This window comes from Gobius niger, assembly GCF_951799975.1.
Source record: "Gobius niger genome assembly, chromosome: 15".
Taxonomy (NCBI): domain Eukaryota; kingdom Metazoa; phylum Chordata; class Actinopteri; order Gobiiformes; family Gobiidae; genus Gobius; species Gobius niger.
This window is the reverse complement of record NC_136866.1, coordinates 22,559,233-22,586,003: the sequence shown is the minus strand read 5'-3', so window position 1 is coordinate 22,586,003 and position 26,771 is coordinate 22,559,233. Positions and strand designations below refer to the sequence as shown.

At 41.6% G+C, this 26,771-nt stretch overlaps 1 protein-coding gene and 1 long non-coding RNA gene across 5 annotated transcripts in view; both read left to right on the top strand.

The window, feature by feature from the left end:
• The window catches only part of klhl29 (kelch like family member 29), a 591,085-nt gene that overhangs the window by 411,713 nt on the left and 152,601 nt on the right, over nt 1-26,771 (top strand). For all 4 annotated transcript variants that reach the window (XM_079572684.1, XM_079572681.1, XM_079572682.1 and 1 more), the window contains one exon: nt 18,521-18,719. In XM_079572684.1, coding sequence (XP_079428810.1) covers nt 18,521-18,719 — 199 coding nt within the window. The remainder of the gene's footprint in view (nt 1-18,520; nt 18,720-26,771) is intronic.
• On the top strand, nt 14,362-18,222 carry LOC306974680. Its single transcript, XR_013793655.1, has 3 exons — nt 14,362-14,477; nt 15,204-15,331; nt 17,726-18,222. It is a non-coding gene; the product is annotated as an uncharacterized lncRNA (long non-coding RNA).

Sequence of the window (26,771 nt, the reverse complement as noted above, 5' to 3'; positions counted from 1 at the left end):
TTGTAAAATAGCTCTGAACCCATTTGAACATATACGGTGAGAGGAAAAAGGAATGGAATTTCTTACATTTCTGCCTGAATTGCTCATTAAATGTGGTCTTATCTTTATTAAAATCTCAGCAATGAGTTAACAGTGTGTGCTTAAACTAATACCACCTGAATATTTACATGTCATCATGTTTTTATTGGCATTAACATGTAAACATTCACAGGAATAAGTGGAATAAGTGAGTGCACCCCCGGCTATGCTCCAAGAGCAAATTAGACAAATGAAAGAATTTAATTGCTATTGAAGGCTGGTGCTCACTTATTCCTTGCTGTCCATGTTATGACCAATAAAAATATGGGTGATATTAGTTTAAGCAGACTCTGGTTACTCATTCTTGAGATTTTAATTAAAGCATTGTAATTTAGGCAGAAATGCAAGAAATTCTCTTTTTCCTCCTACTGTAGCTACATTGTCTACCTCTCATTGAGTGTGTTAACATGCATTCAATTATCCAGGTTATTAATGGGGATTTTAAGTTTCCTGGTTTTGTCTGGTTCATGTAAACACAGTATCCTGGTTTCAGTTTCCTGGATAAGCTAATATCCAGGTTACTAGACACCGGGTTATTCTCACTGGGATACCGTACCATGTAAACACAGTATCCTGGTTTTTCACCATTGCTGACGCACTGAGCGTGTCCAAACTTTTGAAACAGATACAGGCAGGAGCAAAAACCTTCCTACAGGCATTTTATCTTATCTTGTCCCTGTGCTATAGAAATGTCAGAAAAAGCCATGTGTTAGCAACATTGCTAACGTTTTTAGCTCCTTACCCTATTCGTCATTAACTCCGCCCCTCTGCGGAGCCTAAATATCCAGGATACTGTATTTACTCATGTATACAGGGATATAAGTGTCCTGGTTTCTCGTACACATGTAAACATCTTTTCCAGAATACTGTCATAACCAGGATATACCAAACAACCAGGTTACTCGAGCGCATGTAAACCCACTCATTATTCATTTAGCTTTGTCACCATGCCATTGCTCGCCCGCTCGCATTCCCTCTTTTATCTCTAAGCACACTGTCTGATATTTTAAATGTCCGATGCTGATTAATCCCTTGGCAGCACGCAGCAGTGTCTTTAGAGTAATCCTGAAATGGTGTTTGGCATAAGTCTAGACAGGTCAAACACTTCTGATGGAAAATTACATTCAAGTGGCATCTTAATCAGCATTTCTAAGGATTGAGAATATTTAGTGACATAAAAAGGTCATCAGGAGTAAAAAAAAGAAAAAACCCGACCCCCACCGCCATCTTTAATCAGCGCTAAGTGGCATTAAAGTGGCCGACAACTCAATTAGTCTGAAAGCCTGTCACTCAGCTGCAGTTGAAACGCGCCTCCAAAAATGACACTGTGAAGGAAATTAATGCAAATATATGTGCCTTTAATTATAATGCAAATACCTTCTTATTTGGGGGATCTGTTTCACTTGGAATATTATGTCTTTAATTTTTTGCCCTTGTTATGTTTTATTGTGAACTTTTTGAGTCTCTCTCTAATCAGATTAAACGCGGTAGCTACTTGTTGGCCATTAGCATGCATCGCTCAAACACAAAACAAGCACAAGATCCAGGTTTGCTTTTGATGATGAAACAACGTTGTAACATAAAAGCTTTCAAAATGATATAGGCCTTTCACAAATATCGCTATAACTCGGTCGCACGCCCACATTTGTTTACTTTCAACCAAGCCGTGTTAATTGCAGTCTTTTGCATGTGCTTTGTTTTGATAGACAAAAATAACATTGGCTACGTTTACATGGTCAGAAAAATCAGATAACTGGAGGAATCAGGTAACCCAATAATCAGATCTGATGCGTTTACATTCTCTTCAGAAATCAGAGAATCCAAAACGATGCGATTAACTTATACACTAAAAGTTATTGAGTAATATAATTTTCAGAGATATTAAAGGAACAGGCCACTCTTTTTTCACACTGAGATGTTCTTACCTGAGCGTAGACGAGGTGATACATACCAGTCTGGTCTTTGTGCCCGTGGAAGTGCATGGTAGCTTCTAACTTCACCCCGTTTGGAGCTATAGGAATACATTGGGAGAGGCCAAATGCTAACAACATCTTCAGTCGTTTTGCGTGACTGGGGGCACGCACAAAGACCAGACAGGTACGCATCAACTCGTCTAAGCTCAGGTAAGAACATATCTCAGTATGGAAATACAGTGGCCTGTTCCTTTAAGATCTAATGCCAGTTTGAATCCAATTTAATGCGTAGAGACATTTAAAGGAACAGGCCACTGTTTTTCCATACTGCGATATGTTCTTACCTGAGCTTAGACGAGTTGATTTGTACCTGTCTGGTCTTTGTGTGTGCCCTCAGTCACGCAAAACGACCAAAGATATTAACATTTGGCCTCTCCCAATGTTTTCCTATGGCTCCAAACGGGGTGAAGTTAGAAGCGACCAAGCTCTTCCACAGGCACACATATAGAACAGACAGGTACGTATCAACTCGTCTAAGCTCGGGTTAGAACATATCTCAGTATGGAAAAACAGTGGCCTGTTCCTTTAAGGCATTGATTTGGGCACAAATGTAATGACTTTTAATACCCTGTGATGAGTCATGAGCACAGGCTGTAATCTTAACTGAGATACTATGTTTACCATTATTATACCCCTTTGTTTCACACCTCACTGCAACCTTGCACTTCAGTGTGTAATCTGTTACCTCGACCTACACATGGAACTTGTGGGCTGTAATCTAAAGTTTACCCTTATTTCTCGTATATAGTTTCCCCGAAGTCATAGTGTAGCAAAAACTTCAATTCCAACAACTATATTCCGTCTGTAACTTTCTGGTTTGTGTTAGTCCCGTTCTCCGCTGACCGTGCCCTGTGCAGCTCAAACACTGATACGTCGGATATCATTTATAAAGTTGCTCCGAAGTTGACAATGTTGTTGTTCAAGGCCGGTAGCACGAGGCGAATGCGCACAATCCACACCAACTCCAAAACATAGATACTGCTCTATCACTGTCACGGCAGATTCCCATCTTTTCTGTTGTGCATCCCCAACACAGCCATCGGTTATAAACAGCTATTTCTCACCGTTACGTATTTCACTGGCTTCCACGGACTTCACTTTTATTTTAATATGGCTACTGTCAGACACTTTGGGCTTGGATATTAGCATAGCGAGTGCGAGTCCCCCTCATATCCGTGTGGAATATATTCATGTGTGGGAGGAAAAGCGAGGAGCGGTGACGGAGGTGGAGAGGAAAGCAGCAGAGATGGTTCTGTAACTTAGAATTAGTTGAAGGAAATTCTTCTGCAAACCAAGGGGAGGGAGCTGCTGTGAAGCCGGGGAAGATGTCTTTATTGTTTGTGGCATAATCAGACGGGGCTTTCAAGGTGCAATAGTGATTCAATTCAGTTTTATTAATCCCCGAGGGGAAATTCACACCTCAGCGGGAGTGCCACAGAGAGTTTCTTATGGTCATTTTAATGCTGCAGCCGGACAAACTTTTGCCTAACTTTCCCTAAAGTCCTTTTTTATGGTCATGTACGTCCAAATCAACATCATCCATATTTACGGCTTATAAACGTGCTCATGTTTTGGACACCTCTGCATTGATTTTGATTGAAAAAAATCTTGAAGCGATGATCAGAGGATTAGGAGAGTGGCCACTTTTGGGAAAAGACATGTTCACAATGGCACTTCTGCCTATTGTGTAATCTGTCTGTCAAAAGTAGTACAGCCTGTCAACCTTCATCTTATTTACAATAGACTACTTATTGAAATAAATGTGTTTCTGTCTTTCTTTTTTGTAATGAAGCCGACTAAAACTAGACCCTCACCTATGGTCATGTGATCTGGGTAATTATCGAAAGGACAAGATCGGGGATGCACGCAGCTGAAATTAGTTTCCTTTGCAGTGTGGCTGGGCGCACCCTTCAAGAAAGGGTGAGGAGCTCAGTTACCCGGGAGCTGTGGTGGCCTCCCGGTCGTCTCCCTCAGGAGGTGTTACAGTCATGTCCTATCGGGAGGAGGCCTCGAGAACACCCAGGACACGCTTGAGGAACTGTGTCTCTGGCCTGGTGTCGCCTCAGAGTCCCCCCAGAACAGCTGGAGGCAGTGTGTGTGGATCAGGAAGTCTGGGCATCTTTGCTGAGACTGCTTCCTATGCGACCCGGCCCTGGATAATAGAAGCAAATGGATGGAAATTAAAACTAGACTCAAACTTGACTAAAACCCTATTAGGCCATACCGCCTTTGCTCTGCCCAATCCCGTCAGACCTTGGAAGCTAAGCAGGGAAGGGCCTGGCAGGACTTGGATGGGAGACCGTTTGGGAACACCAGGAAGCCTAGCGAATGTAGTGCGTGAGTTAGTTAGTTAGTTAGTTAGTTAGTTAGTTAGTTAGTTAATTTATTTTCTTCGGTCATTATGAACATTTAAATCACATGTCACATGTTTTCCAAAGATCTTAGACATTATACAATAAGAAACCACATACATTAAGAATTTAATCTAAATGATGCCTGACCGAAAGGGGTTTAGGCTGAAGCCAAGACTTATTCTGCCTAACCCCTTTTACAACTGTGACTCTGTGTCCAAAGATGACAAATTATACGCTTTCTCTAATACCAACGATGGTAACACTTAAGCACAAAACTTAAACTTCAACAATCAAAAATTATGCTATGTATCCTCGATCGACTTCTTTTCAAATGGTTTTCATTCAAGTGTTCTATACTTCACTATCATGTTTAACTTATACATTTTCTTAAATGCTTTAATAGTTTTGGAGCCCTTAAGTTGAATAGATAAACCGTTCCATAGATCAACGCCTTTAACTGATAAACACCTCCTCTTAGTATTTGCGCCATAGTTTTTTTTTTTGAGTGAGTGAGTGGTGGTGGTCGGTGGGGCCGATGGCGCCGACTGGTTGCCTCGCTTCCGTCAGTCTACCCCAGGGCAGCTGTGGCTACAATAGTAGCTTACCACCACCGAGTATGGAGTGAAGAAATAGTGCAATGTAAAGCACCTTTGCGTGTCAAGAAAAGCGCTCTATAAATTCAATGCATTATTATTATTATTATTTTTATATTAGGTTTTTGTGGACTAAAACTAGACCAAAACTATCACATTAAAATGACTAAAACCTGACTAAAACTAAAAGCATTTTTTGTCCAAAAGACTAAGACTAAAGCTGAGAGGGCTGCCAAAAACAACACTGGTGTGTGCATGGAAAGTAGGCTTGATAAGTCCATCTGCTCTTTTAGGGATCTCATGAGTTGCTTCGAGCAGTCTTCTCCGGCAACAGGGAGAATCACACATCATGTAAAGAAGATATAAGCCACGTTGTTTAACTAAGGGCATCCTAACAAATAGATGGTGCTGTATTTACAGAACTATTCATAATAACTGGATCGGGTTTTGGGCTTTAAAGCAGTACTAAGTAACTCTTCCCCCTAGAGGCCATAAGCGCAACTGCTGGTGTAGTAGCAAGTTACGATTTTTTTAACTTATTAAATGTCTTGGAGAGTAAATACTACGCTGACAGGAAAGGCGAAGGGAGAGAGGGTTACTGTGCATCCAATTATACAATGGAAATATTTTTTTTCACTCAAACCTGGCTGTAAATACTGTTTAAAGTGACGTTAGCGCGCAGTTAGCTTTGCCCGTTAGCATGTTAGCTTCTTCTTCGTGATTCCATTAGTGTGTATTGCTTTCTCCGCACCGGTGGCAGTCAAGTTGCAAACATGGTTTTCTGGTCAGAGACACCAGGGAGAGATGAAAGACCCTCCAATCATCCCATAAACACTTGTATTACCCCCACAGGGACTACGAAAAGGATTTATTACGGTAAACACGTTACTTAGTACTGCTTTAAAAATGCAGAGGACACGTTTCCTCAAAACTGCATGAATGAAGTAAAACAGTACTATTGCTTAATAATGTTTAAAATGGTCTGTTTTGAGTTTTACTTTGGGCACAAGTAATTTTTAGCTACAATTAAATGATAGCTACTTTCACCATGTAGTCTATTTACTCTTCAGGTTTTTGTTTTCACTTTCTTTACTTTCTTTAGAATCTTTGCGGAATATTGGAGTACTGGAGTGTAATTGCCTTGTGCACGCGCATAAACTGAAGGACACATTTTGAGAGATTTATTCACCCCCGCCCGCTCAATCTTGGTCTAAATACTCCTGACTGGTTCCGCAGACACCTTTATAGTGCTGTGAAGTCCGCCAATCTCTCCGTGCATCTGGTTTTTCACGCATATTCCTGTAGCGGTGGCCCTTACCTTTCGCAGGGGCCAGATGCTGCCTCCATGCGCCGCGTTTTACTGCCGTTTTAGAGCTCTTTGGCAACGGAAAAGAGGCCATAACAGATGCGGGATAGCGGCAAGCTTAGATTTGCAGATGGCGTGGATATTCATTTGTTAGCTCATTTTCTGTACGTTAGTGGAGCTAGAAAAGTTAAACAGGCCTGTAGTCCATGACACATGCGGCGTGGATCCCGGAGCATGTCATGATCTGGATACTTAAGACCAGCTAAGCCCTTACATGGATCGTTAGTGGAGTGGGCTTTAGCTGAAGGGCGGATTGTAGCTACCGACATGCGTAATCTCATGTACATTTGCAGTATTCAGCTTTGTAAGATCTTACTGGTTTTGTGCAACAAGGGAAATGTTACTTGTGTTTCGCTTGTGTAGTTTTTTTGTGTGCTTTTGGAACATTAAAGTGGAAATATCAATCATATGGGACTGGAAAATAAACTGAGTGCTTCATCATTGGTATGTACAGGGTTAGAGCTGATGAAGACTTTGCCTGGGGCTCCTCCTGCTGGAAGCTGAGGGAATAACTTATTAAAACACTTGCTTTCGGTTTTGATTCACGACATGGTTTACAGCTTTAAGGTGCGAGATGCAAGTTAGTCATTTAATGCTCACTACTGCCACCTTAGGTCTTATGCGTAATTGCAGCTTCTATATTAAGCTCGTGCATGACGGCACTTCGGAGTGACTGTGCAGGATTTTAGAGGCAGTTGTGGTCAGTCTGAGCTCATTCTACGCATTAGGACATGGCTGGAACATGTAGGGGGATGAAAATACTTAGTTTTAACATTTTTAAACTCTGTATAGTCCCTTGAAGCATAAACTGTAGACACTTTGAGCAGAACGGCTCAGAACTAATATTATACTGGGTTATGGGCTTTAAAAATGTGGAGGACAGTTTTAAGCACAGAACGAACCGCTGACTCCAAAGAAGAAGAAACGGCTAAAATAAACAGGATTACCCGAGGATTACACAAAACTGTGAATGCAACACAATACTACTCCAGAGGGGTTATTTACCAAGCGTTTGCTCATGTGCAAAACAAGTTGCTTGTGCAAAAGCAAGGAAGGAACAGGCCACCGTTTTTCCATCCTGTGATATGTTCTTACCTGAGCTTAGACGAGTTGATACGCCCCTGTCTGGTCTTCACCCCGTTTGGAGCTATAGGAATATGCTGGGAGAGGCCAAATGCTAACACCATCTTTGATCATTTTGCGTGACTGAGGGCACGCACAAAGACCAGACAGGTACACATCAACTCGTCTAAGCTCAGGTAAGAACATATCTCAGTATGGAAAAATGGTGGCCTGTTCCTTTAAACAGCAGAGATGCTTCAGCATTTTTTACACACACGGTAACCTCTCATTTACAGGATATTTCAAATGGTAAATTGGGCGCTATATGGCCACAAATTCGTTATTTAGCATCAGTCTTGAGAAATGACCCCCGAGGTACACGATGTCTTATAGGGAACATTGTTAACATGATTTAAAGCTCAAAAGTAAATTTTGCATTGTATGTCCACTTTAAGTATTTGTACATGAAGTGCAATTGAACATTGCTAATGCTAATTGCTAATAATTGATAACAAAAAAAAACACACACAAACATCAAATACACAATGTAAAATTGAAAGAAAAAACGAAAGAAGGTTGTAATAGTTCAAGGGCGTGAATTCTCAATCATCCAGTTGGTTAATTAAAACAAGACAACTTAGCTTTAAATGTTTTGACATTTCATCCTCTCCCTGCCTTCATGCACTTGTCGCCTCCCAGGTGTGCGGAGTCTTCCTTAGCAACGACATTTCATCCTTTAAAAAGTTCCATTCTGGTTTTAACTTTTCAAATTAATTGTTGGAATAGTTGAAATCCTTGCAGTAACATCAAAAAGTAGTTTTATGTGCATGTTTTGTTCCATATAGCTCCCAGTCTTCAGCGAGCCATCTGTCGCATTATAACAGTGTCAACACTGTAAGGAATCAATGTTGATTTAACCATTTGGTTTGAATGACAAAAGTGTCAGAGTATTTCCAAGTGCTGCACAGAACAAGGAGGATGTAACAAAGTATATAAAATAGATTTAACTTGGAAAGACTAATCCATGTCCAGCTGTTAATAGGACTGCAGCTACATCCAGACATCCCCCTGCTGTACGCTGTGACATACAGTAACTCCAGTGAATTGAACCACTAATCCCAGGTACCACCAGTAGTTGACGAACACTGATCCTCCTCACAAAAGGGTTTGAATTTTCTTTCTATATAAAAATGTCCAGGGGCTAAAGCTGGATGGAAGCTCTCTGTCTCGTCTCTGATCCACCTGCGATTTCAGATCAAAAGCACCAGCACAGAACTACGGGGCCTTTTCTTTTTTCACTTTGACCTGGAGGGCACCACCTGGCTGGAACTGGCCCATATAGAAGTTTAATTTAGCTCCGGGGTCAGAAAGGACACCGCCGGACCTCATCCAAAGCCTGCACGGGCATTAGAACCTACAGATTAACATTATTCTCTCAGGAAATAAAGTATGTATGACGTGGGACACTGAATGGACCCCTCGAGTGATGTACAGTGAAATGGCTCAAAAGTACAGTATCTGTATAGTTCAAAGTGAGCTTGATTTTCTAACACTTGAAAAAGAAGAGATTGTTTTACTGCCAAAATCCCAGAGCAAACATGAATTCATTTTATTATTTGATATAGACATGGCACATAGTATGAAACAAACCAGATGCATTGTTTTTAAACGGTTATAGCAAAACTTAAACTTTTCAGCACGTTTTGAACACAATACATAAAGCAAATCATATGACTATGCAAAAGGTTAACATTATATCGAGCTTTGAGGGAAACTTTAACCAAACAGTTGGTAAAGAGTTAAGAGTTTTAAAGTGAACATATCTTGCATTATGGACCTTAAAGGGATTATACAGAGTTTAAAAATGTTAAAACTAAGTATTTTCATCTCCCTACATGTTCCAGTAATGTCCTAATGTGCAGAATGAGCTCAGACAACTGCCTCTGAAAATCCTCACTCACTCAAAAAGTTGTTGTTGCCGTCATGCACAATCTTAATATAGAGACTGCAGTTACGCATAAGACCTGAGGTGGCATTAGTGAGTATAAAATGACCAACTTGCATCTAGTCTCTTTAAAATAGACATAAAACCATATTTTAGATGACTCATCAGTGATATTTTATTCTTTATAATTTGAAATTATGTCACCGTGGTTAGATTTACAAGCGCAGAACAGTTCAAAACCGATATAGTGTCGGGTTAAGGGTTTTCAAAATGTGGAGAAAAGTTTTGAATTTTAACAATGACACCATTGTATCCAGGTAAGTAAATTGTCACATTTATATATAACCGGTCCTACCTTCATTAGGGACTCGAAGAGCTTTACATCAAGGAACCACTCACACTCTCATTAACACACCAGTGTCAGACCCCGGAGGCAAAGTAGGTGAAGTGAACAGTGTGCACCTGTGGGATTCGAACTGAAGACCACCCGGTTAACTTGAGGATTACTGAAAACTGCTTAAATGTAGTGAAGTACTTAAAGGAACTAGATGCAAGTTGGCCATTTTATACTCACTACTGCCACCTCAGGTCATACGTGTAACTGCACCTTCTATATTAAAACTCGTGTATGACGGCACTTCACACCCGAAGACCTCTTTGAGTGACAGTGCAGGATTTTAGAGGCCGTTGTTGTGAATAGGTCTGGGCTCATTCTACACAATAGGACATGGCTGGAATACATAATTTCAACATTTTAAAAGTTTGTATAGTCCCTTTCATGTAATTTCTTAAAAATGTAACATGGTTTAAAGTCGATTTTGCATATGTCCACTTTAAGTTCCAGACTGACACAAGCTTTATTTCCATCCAGTGTTACAGCTACATCATGACTCTGACTATAAGCTTTACATCTTCTTTTGCCAGTAGCATTTCATTATTTGGTGGCAAATACTAATATAAGTAAATATTAATTCCGCTCCAAAGCCTACGGCAGACTCCGCCGTGCAGCATGCCGTGCACAGCCATGTTGTTTACAAACACTAACAAGGCCCTGCATGTTGCATACGCTGCACCCACAATCATTATGAGTGATATTTGAGGAAATGAGTTTGGAGTAGGACAACAGTGGTTCGAAGTCCCCTCTGTGCAAATGTGACATTTAGTAAGTGCCGAGACAAAATCCCCACTATGGCGCCGTTTTAATTGGAAGTATTTTTCCCCCCCTCGCCATAGAAAACAAAAACTGCTTTCCTTAAATTTGCTCTCCATGTGTGCTTAAGCTTGTAGGGCGTTATTTGTTTGTTTGAAGAAGTGGAAGGTAAGCAACGTGTTCTCGGGGCAGAAAGTCCCAGCTGAGCGTGCGAGGAGAGAAGTGGTGTCATCAGCAGCTCGCCCTTCTGTCCTCCCCTGTCGTCCTGCCTACTTTCTGCTCCGATGCACCCAGGACATAGGGAGGGACAACTGGGACAAGTGCCAGGGGTGATCTGATGTCCCCGAGTTAGTGTCGTGGGCGCAGGAAGATTTTTGTAGTGGTCGTTTCAGGGTCATCCCAGAGATCGCTTTTATGATGATGACTTGGGATTACGTCTAAAGGGAATGCATTAGCAGACGGGGTCACATTTGGAAGGATTTGTTCCCTGTAAATGTAAATCTTAAGCGGGGAGGTAAACTAACTCAGACACAGGGAGGACAGGCAAACCCAACGCAGAAAAGGCCCCATGGAATCAAACTCGCGACCTTCTTGCTGTAAGAGCACTTAACATTCAACCAGTGATTGCAAATTAAAGGTTATACTTTGATATTGTAATACATTATTTACAGGGTTAAGAAAAAGATACGCGGCACAAAAAGTAGCAGATTTTAAACTTACCAACTCAAACCTCTTATAGTGTTTTAAGTATTGTACTTAAACTCATTCAAAACAGCCTATACCTTAAAGGTGCATTATGAAACTTTTCATCCAAAAAAAAGTGACCCAGTGGTCGTATGGGTGGTCAGCACGGCACCTTTACATTCCATCCTGGTGCCTTATAGGACGATCCGTTTCTTTTTTGGGGAGTTTCTGGTAGGTTTTCACTGCTGGTGGAACTGTTTCTATGGTTAAGTATACATTGCATCCATAAAACGTAAAAAAAAAACTACAGAAATGTGGTTACCATGAGCATCAATCAATCAATGAATCAATCAATCTATTATTACTATACATCTCAGGAATAGATGTGGGCTATGTTATATACCAGAATAACACTTATATACAATATAAATACTGTGTGGGTTTGTTATGATGATGATTTTATAATAACAGTAATACGAACATGCTGATATATTGGATATAGGAATGAATAATTATACACTTGTTTTAAAGTGTAGCATTTTGTGAACATTGACTTAATGTAATGCATTGTTGTATCTCATGTATGTAACTAACTGACCTAAAAACCGTTGCAAAGCTCAACGTCTTCTCATTCAGCACATATGAACTAAGGTAAATTTGACTTAAGTCTCATAAAGGCGTCCAAAAGTGGAGACAAAATTCACAATGCTGTGCTCGATGTTGGTAAGCAGAAAGGACCTTCTGCCATGAGGTGAATGCAGCAGGTTTGTGAATTCAATCGCTTCCAAATAATGATGAGGGAAAACATTTATTTGGAGATTTCTTTCCTAAACTGTCTCTCCTCCATTGAGTATAGGTCCCTGCTCCAACTGAAATGATTGGAAAATCAATCTCTCTTGTTGTTGTCATGACCCGCTCTTTGGTATTTAGAAATAGCCAAAGCAGACACTGGAGATAGAGGTTGTCTCAAAGGTAAGGCGTTTATTGCCATTGTTCCTAGTTACAAAGAAGTAAAACCAGCTGCTGACTTCAGAGAGGGAGAAGAAGTGAAGCCCAGTCCTCCGTTGACGGTCTCCTTTTATCCTAGTCTTGCACAGAGAGGACGACTGCCTATCTGTGAATCAGTTGTTTGTGGCTGTGTGTTTGTATATTATCTGGACTCCAACAATCCTTACATTGTCCCATATTCGGTAACACTTTACATTACAGGCCGGTAAGTCCATGGTACTTACAGTGGTAATTACTATCAATGACAGTGGTACTTATTGGGGCACTAAAAGTGGCAATTACTAGTATTTGGGGTTAGGGAGTCACAGAGTTACCACTGTTTCTCTCATTACTAAGGGATACAGGGGTAACTCTTAGTAATGACGGTTGTACTTCGATTTACTATGGTACTTACTGGTAATTCAAGGATACAACAGCAGCAATTCATGGGTAGTAAATGAGGTACTTCTACAAACAGAAGTAATTTCTAGGATCTTCATTACTGAGAGTTGCCACTGTTTCTAGAAGTACATACCTTGTAATTCTCACTATAGTATCCTTTAAGTACCACAATAAGTACCTAGAATTACCACTGTAAGTACCAAGGACTTACCGGCCCGTAATGTAAAGTGTTGCCAAATATTCTTAATTCCAGTCATTTTAGCTTATCCCAACCCAATTTCTTTCTACCTTGTTTCAAACTCATGGCGTCCTCATAAAGTGACTAGATGGAGCTGTATCCTTGTTTGTCCCCTGCCAGCAGCGCAGGGACCTAAGATCGTAGGGACTTGTACACGTGTCCGGCGTCAGGGTCCTCAGGTGGGACGGGCTGTCGGGCGGACAGCGTGTCAAACCCTAAACGACCGTGTTGTTTTTTTGTCGCTGTCCCCTCGTGACCTGATCTTTTAACCCCCTGAAGATCAGAAGAGGTCACGGCGAATCCAACTCCCAACCCTTCACTGTCGACCACTTGGCACATACATCACACATACGAGGAGAAGGGGGGGGTAACTCTGCCATCGGAGCTGTAGTTGAGGTTGCCATGGAAACTGCCCATCCTGCCTGTTTTTTTTTTCTTTCTTTTTTTTTCCTGAACACCTATACATTAGAAATAGATCTATGCACAGCCCGCAGTGGTAAACAAAGGAGTGTTTTTATACCCAGGCAGGAGATGTCATCATTAGCAGCACGGACTCCAGGATCTAAAGGTGACTTTGATGTCCGGCTTCTCTTATGTACAGCATGCATCAAAACTTTGATTTTGCTGAACACCTTTGCAGTCTCGCCAAATCAAAGTTTAATACAGAGCAAAAGAGGCTTCCGGGTGTTAGATAATGTGTTTTCAATGGACGACTTGGCACCAGTCAACGAAGTATGTAAACAACTAGACCGTTTCAAGCCATATCATCTATAATTGGCATAAAAACACATTTCTTTCATTTGATATCTAGGGTCATGTAGAAGCTCATCTTTCCAAACTCTTCTGGTTTGGTTAAAGTAACGACTCCTTTGCAACACAATATTGGGTAAGTCGGAAACTCTGGCATAAAGGCAAAAGAAGAAGTTTCTCGATCAGCTCGGCCCCAGGTTGAGACAAAAGTCGCTAAACCTTCGTAGAGTCAGACGTCTTGCTTAGTCTGCCTTGGAATTTGTGAAGAAGTCGAGAGTCTAGACTGAATATAAAACCGAAAAGAGCTTGTACATGGAAAGATTTTAAAGAGGTGTTAAAAACTGCTTTAGAGGTTGAAAACTCGAAGGTGTAAATGAAATGGTGTATTTCTGCTGCCTCTCTTTTAATCAAATCAAAGTGTCAAAATGAAAAGGTGTCAGATGAGAAAGTTAGTTATAAAGCTAGCTATGATTGCAGCAGGCATTCTCTGTTTCAAAAAGCTTCAGCAATGTCAAAAGACCCAGTGTTGCATTCATTTTTCATCAAAATTTTGTATTAATGTGGGAGATGATGGGAGAGTGTGACCACTGCGCAAAGCCTTCACCGAAACATCCTTAAGATTCTTAATGGGGTGACAATCTGGACTCAAGGGCGACCAGTCCATGTGTGAAAATGATGTTTCATGCTCCTGAACCGCTCTTTCACAATGTGAGCTCGATGAATCCTGGTGTTATCATCTTGGTACCATCTGGGAAGGAGAAATCCATTGATGGACTATGGTCATTCAGGATGTTCAGCTCATTCTTTGGGCACAGGGTTTTGCTGAACCAAGACCTGACCAACTTAAACTTAGTTCAATCCAGATTGTGACTTTTTGGGGTCAGGAAATAGTATAGTATTGTCTCACCTACATTACTGCCCTATAGTGTGGTCCAATGCCACACAAAAGCATCTACAGAGACCTCAGATTGCTCAGAACCAGACCCAATAGTAACTCAAAGAAAAGAACTGTTCTGTACAGAGGGGCAAACGCCTGGAACTCGCTTTCTTTCATCATTAGAAACACTAAAAATAAACCACACTTCAAGCTGAAATAAAAGGTCAATTAGCTCAGTACATGTGAGCATAGTCACCATGTCCTATATGTGTGCTGTGGTTGTATGATTATATGAAATGTGTAACATTCATGTATTCCATTTTAGCTGTTTTGCATGTTTATATTATGTCAGGACCCCAGGAAGACTAGGAACCACTTGTGGGAGCTAATCCTAATAAAGAATAAAGAATAAAGGAAATGAATTGCCCCTCCTGGAACCGCCACCTTAATGTGGTGGAGGGGTTTGAGCACCCGAATGATCCTGGGGACTATGTTGTCGGGGGCTTCGTGCCCCTGGTAGGGTCTCCCATGGCAAACAGGTCCTAGGTGACGGGTCAGACAAAGAGCGGTTCAGAAGCTCCTTATGAGAGACCAACAGGCCCGGTTAGAACCATGAGGCCGTCCTTCTGTGGACCCACCACCTGCAGGAGGAGCCATAGGGGGCTGGTGCAATGTGACATGGGCAGCTCCAACACGACCCGGCAACGGAAAAGTGGAAGAAAATGGATGGATGGAAATGAATAGCCTGATATCACAATAGCACTTGCTTCACCAGGCTTACACAAATATTACAGATTTACAAACCGAAACAGTTTGGAGAGCAGCAACAATGACACCTATAGTTTACAGTGAAACGGACAAACAATTGTAATGTCCAAAGCAGAGGTTCTGCTAGACTTTTTGTTTGTCGGCCACTTTGGCCGGCTGGGTCGTAAAATGTCGGCCATTCGCAAGAATTACCGGCCATTAAAAAATATATACATAATGAACGTGGCTTATTATCAACAACAATCTACATTTAGACAGAGCTACACGAGCGCTTTAGTGGATTCCAAAACACGGCTATTTCTAATAAAAGACTGAAGTGAGAAAAATGTAGCAACAGCGAAAATCCAAACATGAAGTTGTGCGCGTGGAGACGGTGGAGCAGCAGATGTCACGCGGATATACATCACTCATATGCACTTTAACTCAGACAGAAAGAAGCCGATATCTACGACCCTCACGCTGTCCTTATCCAGGTCTGACCACAGCTGCTCAGCGAGGGCGGGGCTGTAGATGCCCTTCCACGCTTTTACGTGGCTTCAGGTGTAAAATAGTGATTAAATCCCTCACCACTGAAATATTGTGGAGAGACAAATCGACAGCACTAAAGTCACAACAGTCAGTCTCGAGTGATTCAAAACGGACCCAGCTCTGCTGCGCTTTAGAGCGGCTCTTAACACCGGTAACTGAGCCGAGGCGTCAGCGCAGACTGACTGAGGGAAGCGCCTCTAAACCCGGCCACTCTCCCAGGAAGAGCCGCTGCGGGACAGCGCGTCAGTCTGACTTAACGCACGCGCGTTTCAAGAATATCCTAATCACACGTATTAGCTGCTGAGTTCTTAACACACTTATATAAAAGTAAATGTACCTGTAGTTTGCAGTTTTCTTGGAAAATGTGACGAAGCACGAAGCAAAAGCGTTACATCCAGACAGCGATGATGGCGCTTCGACTGCGCTTTGTAAAACGGGCTAAAGGCGTAAATCAAAACTTTTTTGATAGAAATATTGAACCTTTTTTAATATTTAGGCCTGTCTCGAAAACACTTTGTTATGTTAGTCACTGACTTAGGTTACATCAGGGCTCTTCAATTACTTTTGTCACTGGGCCAGATTTGTCGGAGGTCATTGGCCACTGGGCCGGTCAGTCGGTGAGCCGACCACCGCCACCAAACGTATTCATATTTTTGGGATAAATAAATGATAATTTCATTATCATCAATGCTTGAATAGAATAGAATTGGACCTAAACACAATAGTTGTATTATATTCCAGCATTTTAGGCTTTAGAAACATTGCAATAACATATTAATACAGAATAATAAAGAGCCTAATAATAAACTAGGACTACTCAGAACAAAACCAGGATTAAACCAGGGCAAAGCATGATCTATAAGGGCTAAGGCAGGACTAAATCACATCTAAACCAGACCAAAGGCCTGATACAGACTAAGAGAGTTACATGTGAGACCAGCTCATCTCAAACAACATGACTAACTCCTGCTCAGCCACTGCTCCTCAGCTGAGGGACAAGCGCTGACCAAACTCCTGAGCCGCTGTTCTGTCCAGACCTCCAGCTTTATGATAAAAGTGAAAGAAGCTCCTCCACATATTCAGCCTCTCTTTTGCCTGTTAACTTCACAAAGAGCATCTCTGCGCTTGTACATTTCCCACAAAGACGTATCGAATGAAGTCGGAGAAGAAAGGAAGAAAATGCACCTGTCAGATTCATGATTCAGATGTTATTTTGTTAAGTTTGAGCCCAGAGAGCAGGTTTAGCGCTGACCGGTTAAACACGCGCGCTGCAGGTGCAGGACACTGATCCAAAACTCACGCACCATCAGCTTCATCATCCGCAAACATCATCCTTCAAACATCCACAACTGAACTGGTGTTTCTTACCTGACAGTCGCTGGTCAAGCCCTTTGTAACGATGAAGACGACAGGGAAACATGTGGTCATCAGCCGCGGTGCGCGAAGAGAGCTGCTTCTGCGCGGGATAATCCGAACAAAAATCCAAAAACACGCTGCACACTGTCCTTGTGCTTCGGTTTAGAAAACCTGTCAGTCCGTCCATGATCAGCTCCTGTTCACTCCGTTTACACCGTTTTAAAGAGCCATGTTTTCATTTGAGCCCGCGCTGTAGGAGAGACGCTAGCGAGGCTGCAGGCACACTGCTACGCAAAGCAGCGCGATTCCGGCGCGAATGTGCCGCGGAGCGACGCGAACGCGGCCCGGATAGTGCCAAAAAATAGATGTACTTATGGAAAATGAGGCGCGGGCCAGATTTAATTGGTTGGCGGGCCGGAGCTGGCCCGCGGGCCGCCAATTGAGTAGGCCTGGGTTACATGTTCAATATATTTTTCTATTTTTTCTATTTTTTCTCACTTTTTTACTGTCGGCCAATTTGGCCGATGGAAATTATTTTTACCGGCCATTTGCTTTTCAAACCGGCCAAAAGCCGGCCACAGCCGGCTAACGGAAACCCTGGTCCAAAGAAACAGTCAGTGAAGCGTGGAGAGATAGCCCCCGGGCGTCCCCCGTCCTTAGACCCGCCTTCACGGTCAGGAAAGCTAAAAGAAAAAAAGCAGTGGAAGAACAACGAAACCTCGCAGAGAACCCATCTTTAAAAAGCCATGTGTTTTCTAATCCTGCCAGTTCACACAACTGGGAAACTTTCTCTTTATTTCACAGACATTTCCCGCAAAAACAAAAATCTAATGAGCTCGGGAGTTGATCCAATGGTAATGAGTTGTTTGTGTTTGCTGTGTGTGATCCGTAGTGTTTCAACTTTCGATCTTCCTGTAAACCGTCTTTGATCGTACCGCCTAATTAATTTGGAGCTAAAGGTGCAAATTTGTCTTTATTCCTGGTGTTTTCTTTGGGTAATTGGGATGACAGTTTTCAAAAACACATCGTGAAGAAGCAGTGTGTTACAGCGAGGTCAGAATCGGGAAGTTCTTCTGAATGAAATGATGCAAGTCTGATCTTTTTAGTTTTAGCTCCACAATAAAGATGTACTGTAGCTGGAGGCTGCTGCAGAGTTTAGACAACTTTGGTCCAATTGCCTTCACAGTGCACATGATAAATGAAGACTAATGTTAAAAGCGATAAATCCAAACACAGCCTTAACGGCGGATGGCGACGTTTACACTAAAACTTTTTCGATTTTCTCTCAAACTTGGACAAAGCCAGACGTCCACTTAAACGGCTTAATCTACCATAGGCTGACTGATCTGTGTTCGCCAGCTTTCTGACTGCACGCTTCTGTTTCTGGCCCTCTCTTTTTTCCCATGCAGCATTTGTCGGAGCTCCTGGCAACGGTGCGCCTCCCCTTCATCCATCCCTCTTACCTGCTCAACGTGGTGGACAACGAGGAGCTGATCAAGTCGTCCGAAGCCTGCCGCGATCTCGTCAACGAAGCCAAACGCTACCACATGCTGCCTCACGCCCGGCAGGAGATGCAGACGCCGCGCACCAAACCGAGGCTCTCCGCAGGTACGGCACGACCAGGAAACGCAGGGGCTCGGGCTCGCTTCATCTGTTTTTTTTCCAAGGCTGTTTCGATCTTGTATCACAAACGCAGAGGAAAAGAGGAGTTGGAAGATATAGATATAGTTGCACTTGGCTTCTTGACAGTAGACTTTTCAATGAGCAGAGGCTAGAGAATGGGAAGATGGATTCTTTATGGCTGAATTAAGAGTTGATTGCGAGACAATGATATAGCAGGCTGTATTTCACAAGAGGAGGGAAGGAAGGAACTTTTTCGTCTTCTTGACACTTTTTTTTCAAGAAGCTTTTAGATTTAGGTAAAGCCAAACTGAAGAAAATGTGCTCCGTTTATTTGGGGGTTAAGAGGTTAACTCTTTAAAAGATGTTTCAAGTGCATTTTCTCCAGTTTAGCTTTACCGAAAAAAATACCGAAAAAAAACTCCATAGCTTTTTTGTTGGGTTTTTGTCACATTTTTGCCACTTTTTCATCGCTTTTTGTCACATTTTTGTTGCTCTTTCTTTATCACTTTTTCATCACATTTTTGTCACTTTTCTTTTGCTCTTTTTCGGCATTTTTGTCACTTTTTTATCACTTTTTCGTCACTTTTTCGTCTCGTTTTTGACTGTTTTCTTTTGCTATTTTGACACTTTTTTTTTCAAGAAGCTTTTAGATTTGGGTAAAGCCAAACTGAAGAAATTGTGCTCCGTTCATTTGGGGGTTAAGAGGTTAACTCTTTGAAAGATGTTTTATATTTTGTCTGTTCGCTGGTCCAAGAAGTTCACCATTTGCATGTAATTACGTCAAGCTGTGTCAAAAAGTTCATTCTTAGAAAGAGTGGCATCAATGATTGTTTTTTCATGTCCTATTAACCCATTGACTGCCAGCCATTTTCAAATCAGAGCTCCCCACTGCCAGAGGTTTTTCAGGATTTTGACTGTTTTTTCAAGACGCACAGAAAATGTAGGTCAAGGTCTATGTCAACACGAAACCTGCCCAAAGAAAGATTAGTCTCTCTTCTTTCATCTAAAAAAAGTTTGTTTGTACCTCTTTCCATTCTTTAGTAATCGTCTGGAGAAAACAGGTGAAATCACCCAAAATGCTGTTTTCTGATCAGAAAGCTGAGAAAACGAAAGAGCAATGCTGCCACCTAGTGACTCAATAAAATAACTTGTAGTTCTTTTATTGAGTCACTAGGTGGCAGCATTAGGCAGAACGTCTACGATTTTAACACCAGACATGCTCAAGGCTTTGCTGCAGCTGTTCCCATTGAAAAACCGAATTGGCGTCATTGGCAGTCAATGTTCGGATTTCAATTGACGTCTATAGACGTCATTGGCAGTCAATGAGTTAAAGCAGTACTAAGTAACTCTTCCCCCTAGAGGCCATTAGCGCAACTGCAGGTGTAGTAGCAAGTTACGATTTTTTAATTTATTAATTGTCTTGGAGAGTAAATACTACGCTGACAGGAAAGGCGAAGGGAGAGAGGGTTACTGTGCATCCAATTATACAATGGAAATATTTTTTTTCACTCAAACTTGGCTGTAAATACTGTTTAAAGTGACGTTAGCCTGCAGTTAGCTTTGCCCGTTAGCATGTTAGCTTCTTCTTCGTGATTACATTAGTGTGTATTGCTTTCTCCGCACCGGGGGCAGTCAAGTTGCAAACATGGTTTTCTGGCCAGAGACACCAGGGGGAGATGAAAGACCCTCCAATCATCCCATAAACACTTGTATTACCTCCACAGGGACTACGGAAAGGATTTATTAAGGTAAATAAGTTACTTAGTACTGCTTTAACAATAAAATGTGTCGTTTTTGGTTTTGTTTTTTTTTAGCTCAAACTGAAAGCAAAACTGTCCAAGCATAGGTATAGACGGCATCTTCAGCAAATGCTGCTTCCAGACCTTCTATTAAAAGGTATAGTCCAGGATATGTCCAATATGTCAGGAAAGGTCAGTGGAAACTCCCCCTGAAAATGGTTGCAAATGTACAAATCTGCCCCCTTTTGCAAAAGAAAAAGCACCGTCTCTGCTCTTTCAACACAAAGCTGATCCCCACTCGCTAATGCACACATTCTATAGAGATGCACTCTCCTGCACACGTGTCCTCTTCATATTTCACAGTGGCGAGGGGGACGTGGAGGTCAGGTCTCGGACAAGGAGACTGTCATCCTCGTGATTTACTCCTCCGCGCTGATTCAAAGCCGCACAGTGTTCCGCTCATAATTAAATGTACGCGCGGGTAATAGGTCGCATCTGGAAATGTCACCGCTGCATTTCCTCGCTGAGTGCCGTATTATGACAAATGGAGCGGTGGCGCGCGTCTTGATTGAGGTTAAAAGTGTTTGTCGATAATGGCTTTTCGGCTTCCGCAGTGCCACTGGACCACGGCTCCTTCCACTGCCAGCATTTCATGAATCCATTTTCTTCTACAGTTTGTTATGGAGTGGGCGGACCCCGAAGAATGGGAAATCTGTGGAATAGATAGCCAGAGACAGTAAAGGCTTATCAAAACATTGCATCTACTAATAATGGCTTGATGGTTAAGGTTTCTGCCTCTTTTTTCACCAGGTTCCCCCCACATCGAACTAAAATATGCACAATTAAGTCTTCCCCCTAGTTGATGATTAGTATTTACTTGGTTGTGACAGTGCATGTTAATGAACGCACATGACCACACCAGACTGTAGCCAATTTTCATTTTCCAGCACTCACACTCACAAACACTGTCATTCATACAATACAGACAATCCAAGGCAGGAAGATCCACTGCTACCCCAAAATAAACGCCTCCTGTTCGAATATATTTGGTTATTAGCTTTGTTTACAGCTCGCATTTGCCGTGGTGTTTCAATAACAGGGTTTTCATGGGTCTTCAAAAAGCATTATAAGTCATTGACATCTTAAAGCAGTACTAAGTAACTCGTGCCCCAAGAAGCCGTAAGCACCACTGTAGGTGTTGCTGCATGTTTTTTTACTCATTAATTGTCCGTGAGAGTAAATACTACACTGACAGAAAAGACAAAGTGAGACAGGGATATTGTACATCCAATTACACAATGGAGATCATTGGTCATTTTTATACTCACTACTGCCACCTCAGGTCATATGTGTGACTGTACCTTCTACAGGTCTGAGCTCATTCTACACATTAGGACATGGCTGGAACATGTAGGGGAGGAAAATACTTAGTTTTAACATTTTTAAACTCTGTATAGTCCCTGTAAATGTCATTAGAAAGCATTACATTGGATTCTAACTTGCATTAAATTTAAATTTATTGGAAATTGATGACATCACTCAATCATTTTTACTGTAAGTTCATTGAAAACACCAAAATTATTAAAATATAGTATTTGAGCATTAAAAATGTTGTGAAAAAGCATTACATTTGACATGTGTTTGCCTGTGTAAACCCTGAATAAGCTTCTGCAATGCCAAAAGATCATGTGTTGAATTCGTTTTTCACCAAGATCTTGCATTGATGATGGGAGAGTGTGACCTCTGTGCAAAACCTTTTTCAGCACAGCCAAAGATTCACAATGAGGTTAACTCTGTGTTTGTTTTTTAGGTCAGGCAATGTAGTTTGCACGAGTTTCTGTAGACGTGCTTCTCTTTCTAACGCGTACATGCATTCACATTCTTGAAAGCTACAGATAAATCAACTTGGCTTATTTACAAGAGCACTATGCAAAATGGATGTGTTTTTGCCATTACAGAAGGGGAACATTATGTAAATTGTGTTGCATTAGCTCCACAACCTCCGTGCTCACTACTTAATAAAAAAAAAAAGCGGAACTTTTTCAAACACGTAAACTCGCTCTCTCTTCCTACTTCTTTTTGGTGGAAGATCCGCTCCCAGCGCCGCACGTTGGCAGCAGCAGTGATGTCGCGCTGATTGAAGGCTGTGTTTGTTTACATCATTAAAATCAAAGAATCATTCATGGAAAAAGAAGCCGCCGCTAAATTGCTCTTGGCGTTTGGAGTTTTTCCCCCCGAGGTCAGCCGGGACCCCAGGCTTTTCCCAGCTAAAGATCTGCCTAATTACACTGTCTGCATGATATTATGAGCACACCTTTGCAGTCAGTACTAAGTTATTTTCTGCTTGGTAGAATAAAGATAATTGCCTAACAAATGGCACTTTATGGAGGATTTACCAGCCAGCGCGGCTGTCCAGACACTTTATTACTTTATATGCCAGTAAACAAACATTGGGGGAATTGCATTAGCGTGATCGTTTTTGCTCATTTAACTGATGCGAGTGCACATGGCTTTATAAAAGAAATGATTGTGGTTTTGTGAGTTAGCAAAATGTTGTGAGGTGACGATTCACTCACTTTGAGGTTGACGAAAGATTGTTTTAAATTCACAGACACAAATATCAAAGCACTTAAGAAATGTGTGTCATTTTCAGCCTCTGAAAGTGTTTCCTTGCCATGATAATATTTCCTTGCCATTATTTTAAACATACAGCACACAATATTATAAAGAACAGCATATTCAGATCTCATTCCCCTCTTCAAGGATTTGGCAAAAAATATTTATTTCAACACAGACCAAAGTTTTGAGAGCTGCACAAGAATCTTAAAACGCTGCTCTACCTGTGGACAAACGTAAGGCTCAGGAGCCAGATGCGGTCACATCATTTACACTTAGATTAAAGCAGTACTAAGTAACTTGTTTACCTTAATAAATCCTTTTCATTGTCCCTCTGGGGGTAATACAAGTGTTAATGGGATGATTGGGGGGGTCTTTCATCTCCCCCTGGTGTCTCTGGCCAGAAAGCCACAATTGCAACTTCACTGCCTCCGGGTCAGAGTCACCAATACACACTAATGGAATCATGAAGAAGAAGCTAACAGGCTAACGGGCAAAGCTAACTGCGGGCTAGCACCACTTAAACAGTATTTACAGCCAAGTTTGAGCGACAAAAATTATCTCCATTGTGTAATTGGATGAACAATATCCCTCTCTCCCTTTGTCTTTTCTGTCAGAGTAGTATTTACTCTCACTGACTTTAAGAGTAAAAAAATGCTACGACACCTGCAGTGGCCTCTAGGAGCACGAGTTACTTTGTCCTGCTTTCAGATAAAAGAAATCACCACACTCAAAACTTTAAGAAAATCTTACTTGAAATAAAACTGTTGTAGTTGTTTTATCTTTATTTCAGTGTAAATATCTTGCCCCATAGACAGATTTCTTGTAATTACACTCTCAAATGACAGACAAAAGTACTGATTTCAAGAACATTTCCCTTATTTCGAGATGACTTTTTGCAGCAAGTCCGACCAACAGCCCAGCTCAGCTCAACCACCACTACCTTTGAGGATTATCTGAAAAAGGACGACAGAGGAAGATTTTTACTGCTCCTGCTTTTTTGTTGTTTTGGCGTTTTCAGTCTATTTGAGACTTTTTTTTATTTGTTTATTTGATAGGCACAGAACAAGAAGCATTATTACAAATAACCAATTTGTAATTGCTAACAGCGAGTTCGCAGACCTGGTCCCTAAGACATAAAAATACATAATACATTTACATGAATCATTACAAATAATACAAATTACAAAAGGTTTGCAATAAAATATTATAAACTTCTGTTTGATTTAGTTTGAGCCATTGTTTAACTTTACTTTTAAACTCGTTCAGGTCTGTTAAAGATTTCAGATCAGCAGGTAAAGTGTTCCAGATATGTGGGCCTTTTACTGCGAACACTCTGTCCAAAAGATGTTTTACATTTGGCTGGTCTGCAGACTCCACTGGCAGCGCCCCTAGTGGTGATCCCGCGAGCTGCACATTTTTCAATCATCTCTGCAGCGACATCAGGAGAACATTTAAAAAACAATTTCACAACAGAATACTTCTTAAAAAAACAATTTACACGAGTTCAACACATCTTCTGTACTGCAACTGGCTTTGCCTTTGAGTGCAAAAACATAATGAATCAGAGTCAGAATAGGTTCAAACTAGGAATTTCCTTCCGTGCAATCATGCAACATATTCTCCATTCATTTTATGCTCAGTAAACTCCTGTTGTAGCTGGTTGTCAGCTGAAGCAAAGCTGCCAAACATCAACCCATCCAGCCACCACCATTCTTCTCTCACACACAACAATCACACGGGCAAATAGGGTGAAGTGTCTTGCCCAAGGACACAACAACAGTTTGTGAGATCCGGCATTCAAAAACTAGACTACTCTTTACCATCTGAGAAACTGTCAGCAGACCTGTGAGTTCCTTTTTGTTTGCCGGATGCGACTCGAAGCGTTTTCTGTCATTGCCGATTATATAGTGCTTGGTTCGTGCACGTCTCCTCTTCCTACAGCCCTATTATGCAGGTTGAAGCGCGCATTGATTCATTGCGGCCCGTGGCTCCGCACTACAGAATTATATAAACGCGTAAACGGCGCCAGGATGAATACATCCGTGATGCATTATTCTCCCGTGGCTCTGTATCAAGTTTGTTCTGATCGAGTTTGAACTTCAGCGAGTAGTTATTGGGCCAGGCGTTTCATCATTGTATATGCACACGCTGAATAGAAGCTCTTGGTACATATGTTCTGGTCAATAGGCAGGCACCTTGACATTCTGTAAGGCTGTTTTTTCTTATATAGTGAGGAGGGAAGCAGAGAGACAGGTGTTTTTTTTTCCTTTTTGTTGGATTTAAAAGCTGTTTGAAATGGCCTTGTTTGTCTCGCTCTTTTCAGTATGTACTGTAGCTTTGTTTCCATTGTCAATCTTTGTAAATGTAACTTAAAGGGATATTTCAAGATTTTTGACCTAATTTTTGGCCGATTTCTTAGTTATTCTGAGTGTGGAGTGCTGCTGATATGTTTATGTATATATATATATATTTAATTCATGCAGTCCTCATATTTGAAGAGTTTAGTGGTGCTAGGCTAGTGCATGTCTATGGTAACTAGTAGCCTGCATTAAAAACAGTCTGACCCGCTCCACAGTGCACCTGAGGCAAATCACTTATAACGCCAGACTAACCATATAAATGTCTGTGTCGATAGAATAATTTTAACCATTTTGCATTTAAAAGAACTTATATTTGAGGAGCAGCATCAGCTTCGTGGTTGTATAAGCTACGCGGCGGCGGAGTGATCTACAAAATCGTCCCTCAAAATGCAATCATTCATGTGATGCAAGGTCAGTTATATTCCAAAAATTATTCTATTGACACAGACATTCATATGATTACTCTGGTGTTATAAGTGATTTGCTTCAGGTGCACTGTGCTTGGGTCAGACTGTTTTAAATGCAGGCTACTAGTTACCATAGACATGCGCTAGCCTAGCACTAGCCTAGCGCCACGAAACTCTTCAAATATAAGAACTGCAAGAATTACAAAAAAAAAATCAGCAACACTCTGGATAACTAGGAAATGAGGCCCTATGTCGAAAATCCTGAAATATCCCTTTAAACCACCAACCTCTGGGCATTATGTTGCAAGGTTAGAGTATGGCGGAACTTGAAGGGTGGACATTTGTGTCACATTTTTTCCTCCTTGCCTCCTTGTGTAAGCAGTAAGTGAACGTGCGTGTGCATGTGTGCGCACTTTAAATGCGTGTAAGCAGATGGGGCACCACCTGAGCGGCATTGATAAGTCTGTCAGGCAGAAAAAGAAAGGAAAAGTGCCATCCGTGAAGCGCTTCTTGCTGAGCGCAGTCAATCTGGGGACTTGTGAGCCGCGCACATATGGGTCTCTCTGTGTGTGTGTGTGTGTGTGTGTGTGTGTGTGTGTGTGTGTGTGTCGCTCTTATGGAGGCTTCTGACGGCAGATAAAAGTTAAATTAATTCAATCATTTCAGAGAATAAAGTGAATTTCCCCTCTTTTCAGCAAGATTATAATTACGTTCCCCTCTCAACTCGGCTTTTACTGTGAATATGAGGCGCTAAATTGCAGTCACATAAGGCAGGTGCGCTCTCTCTTTTTATAATGGAGGCCTGGTAATAGGGTTTGATGTGGCGCTAAGTAACTGCTATTGTTGCAGGGTTTGGCTCATTCTTATCTATAGCGCCCCCTGCATTTCGGAGTAAAGATTTAGTGTTAAAAC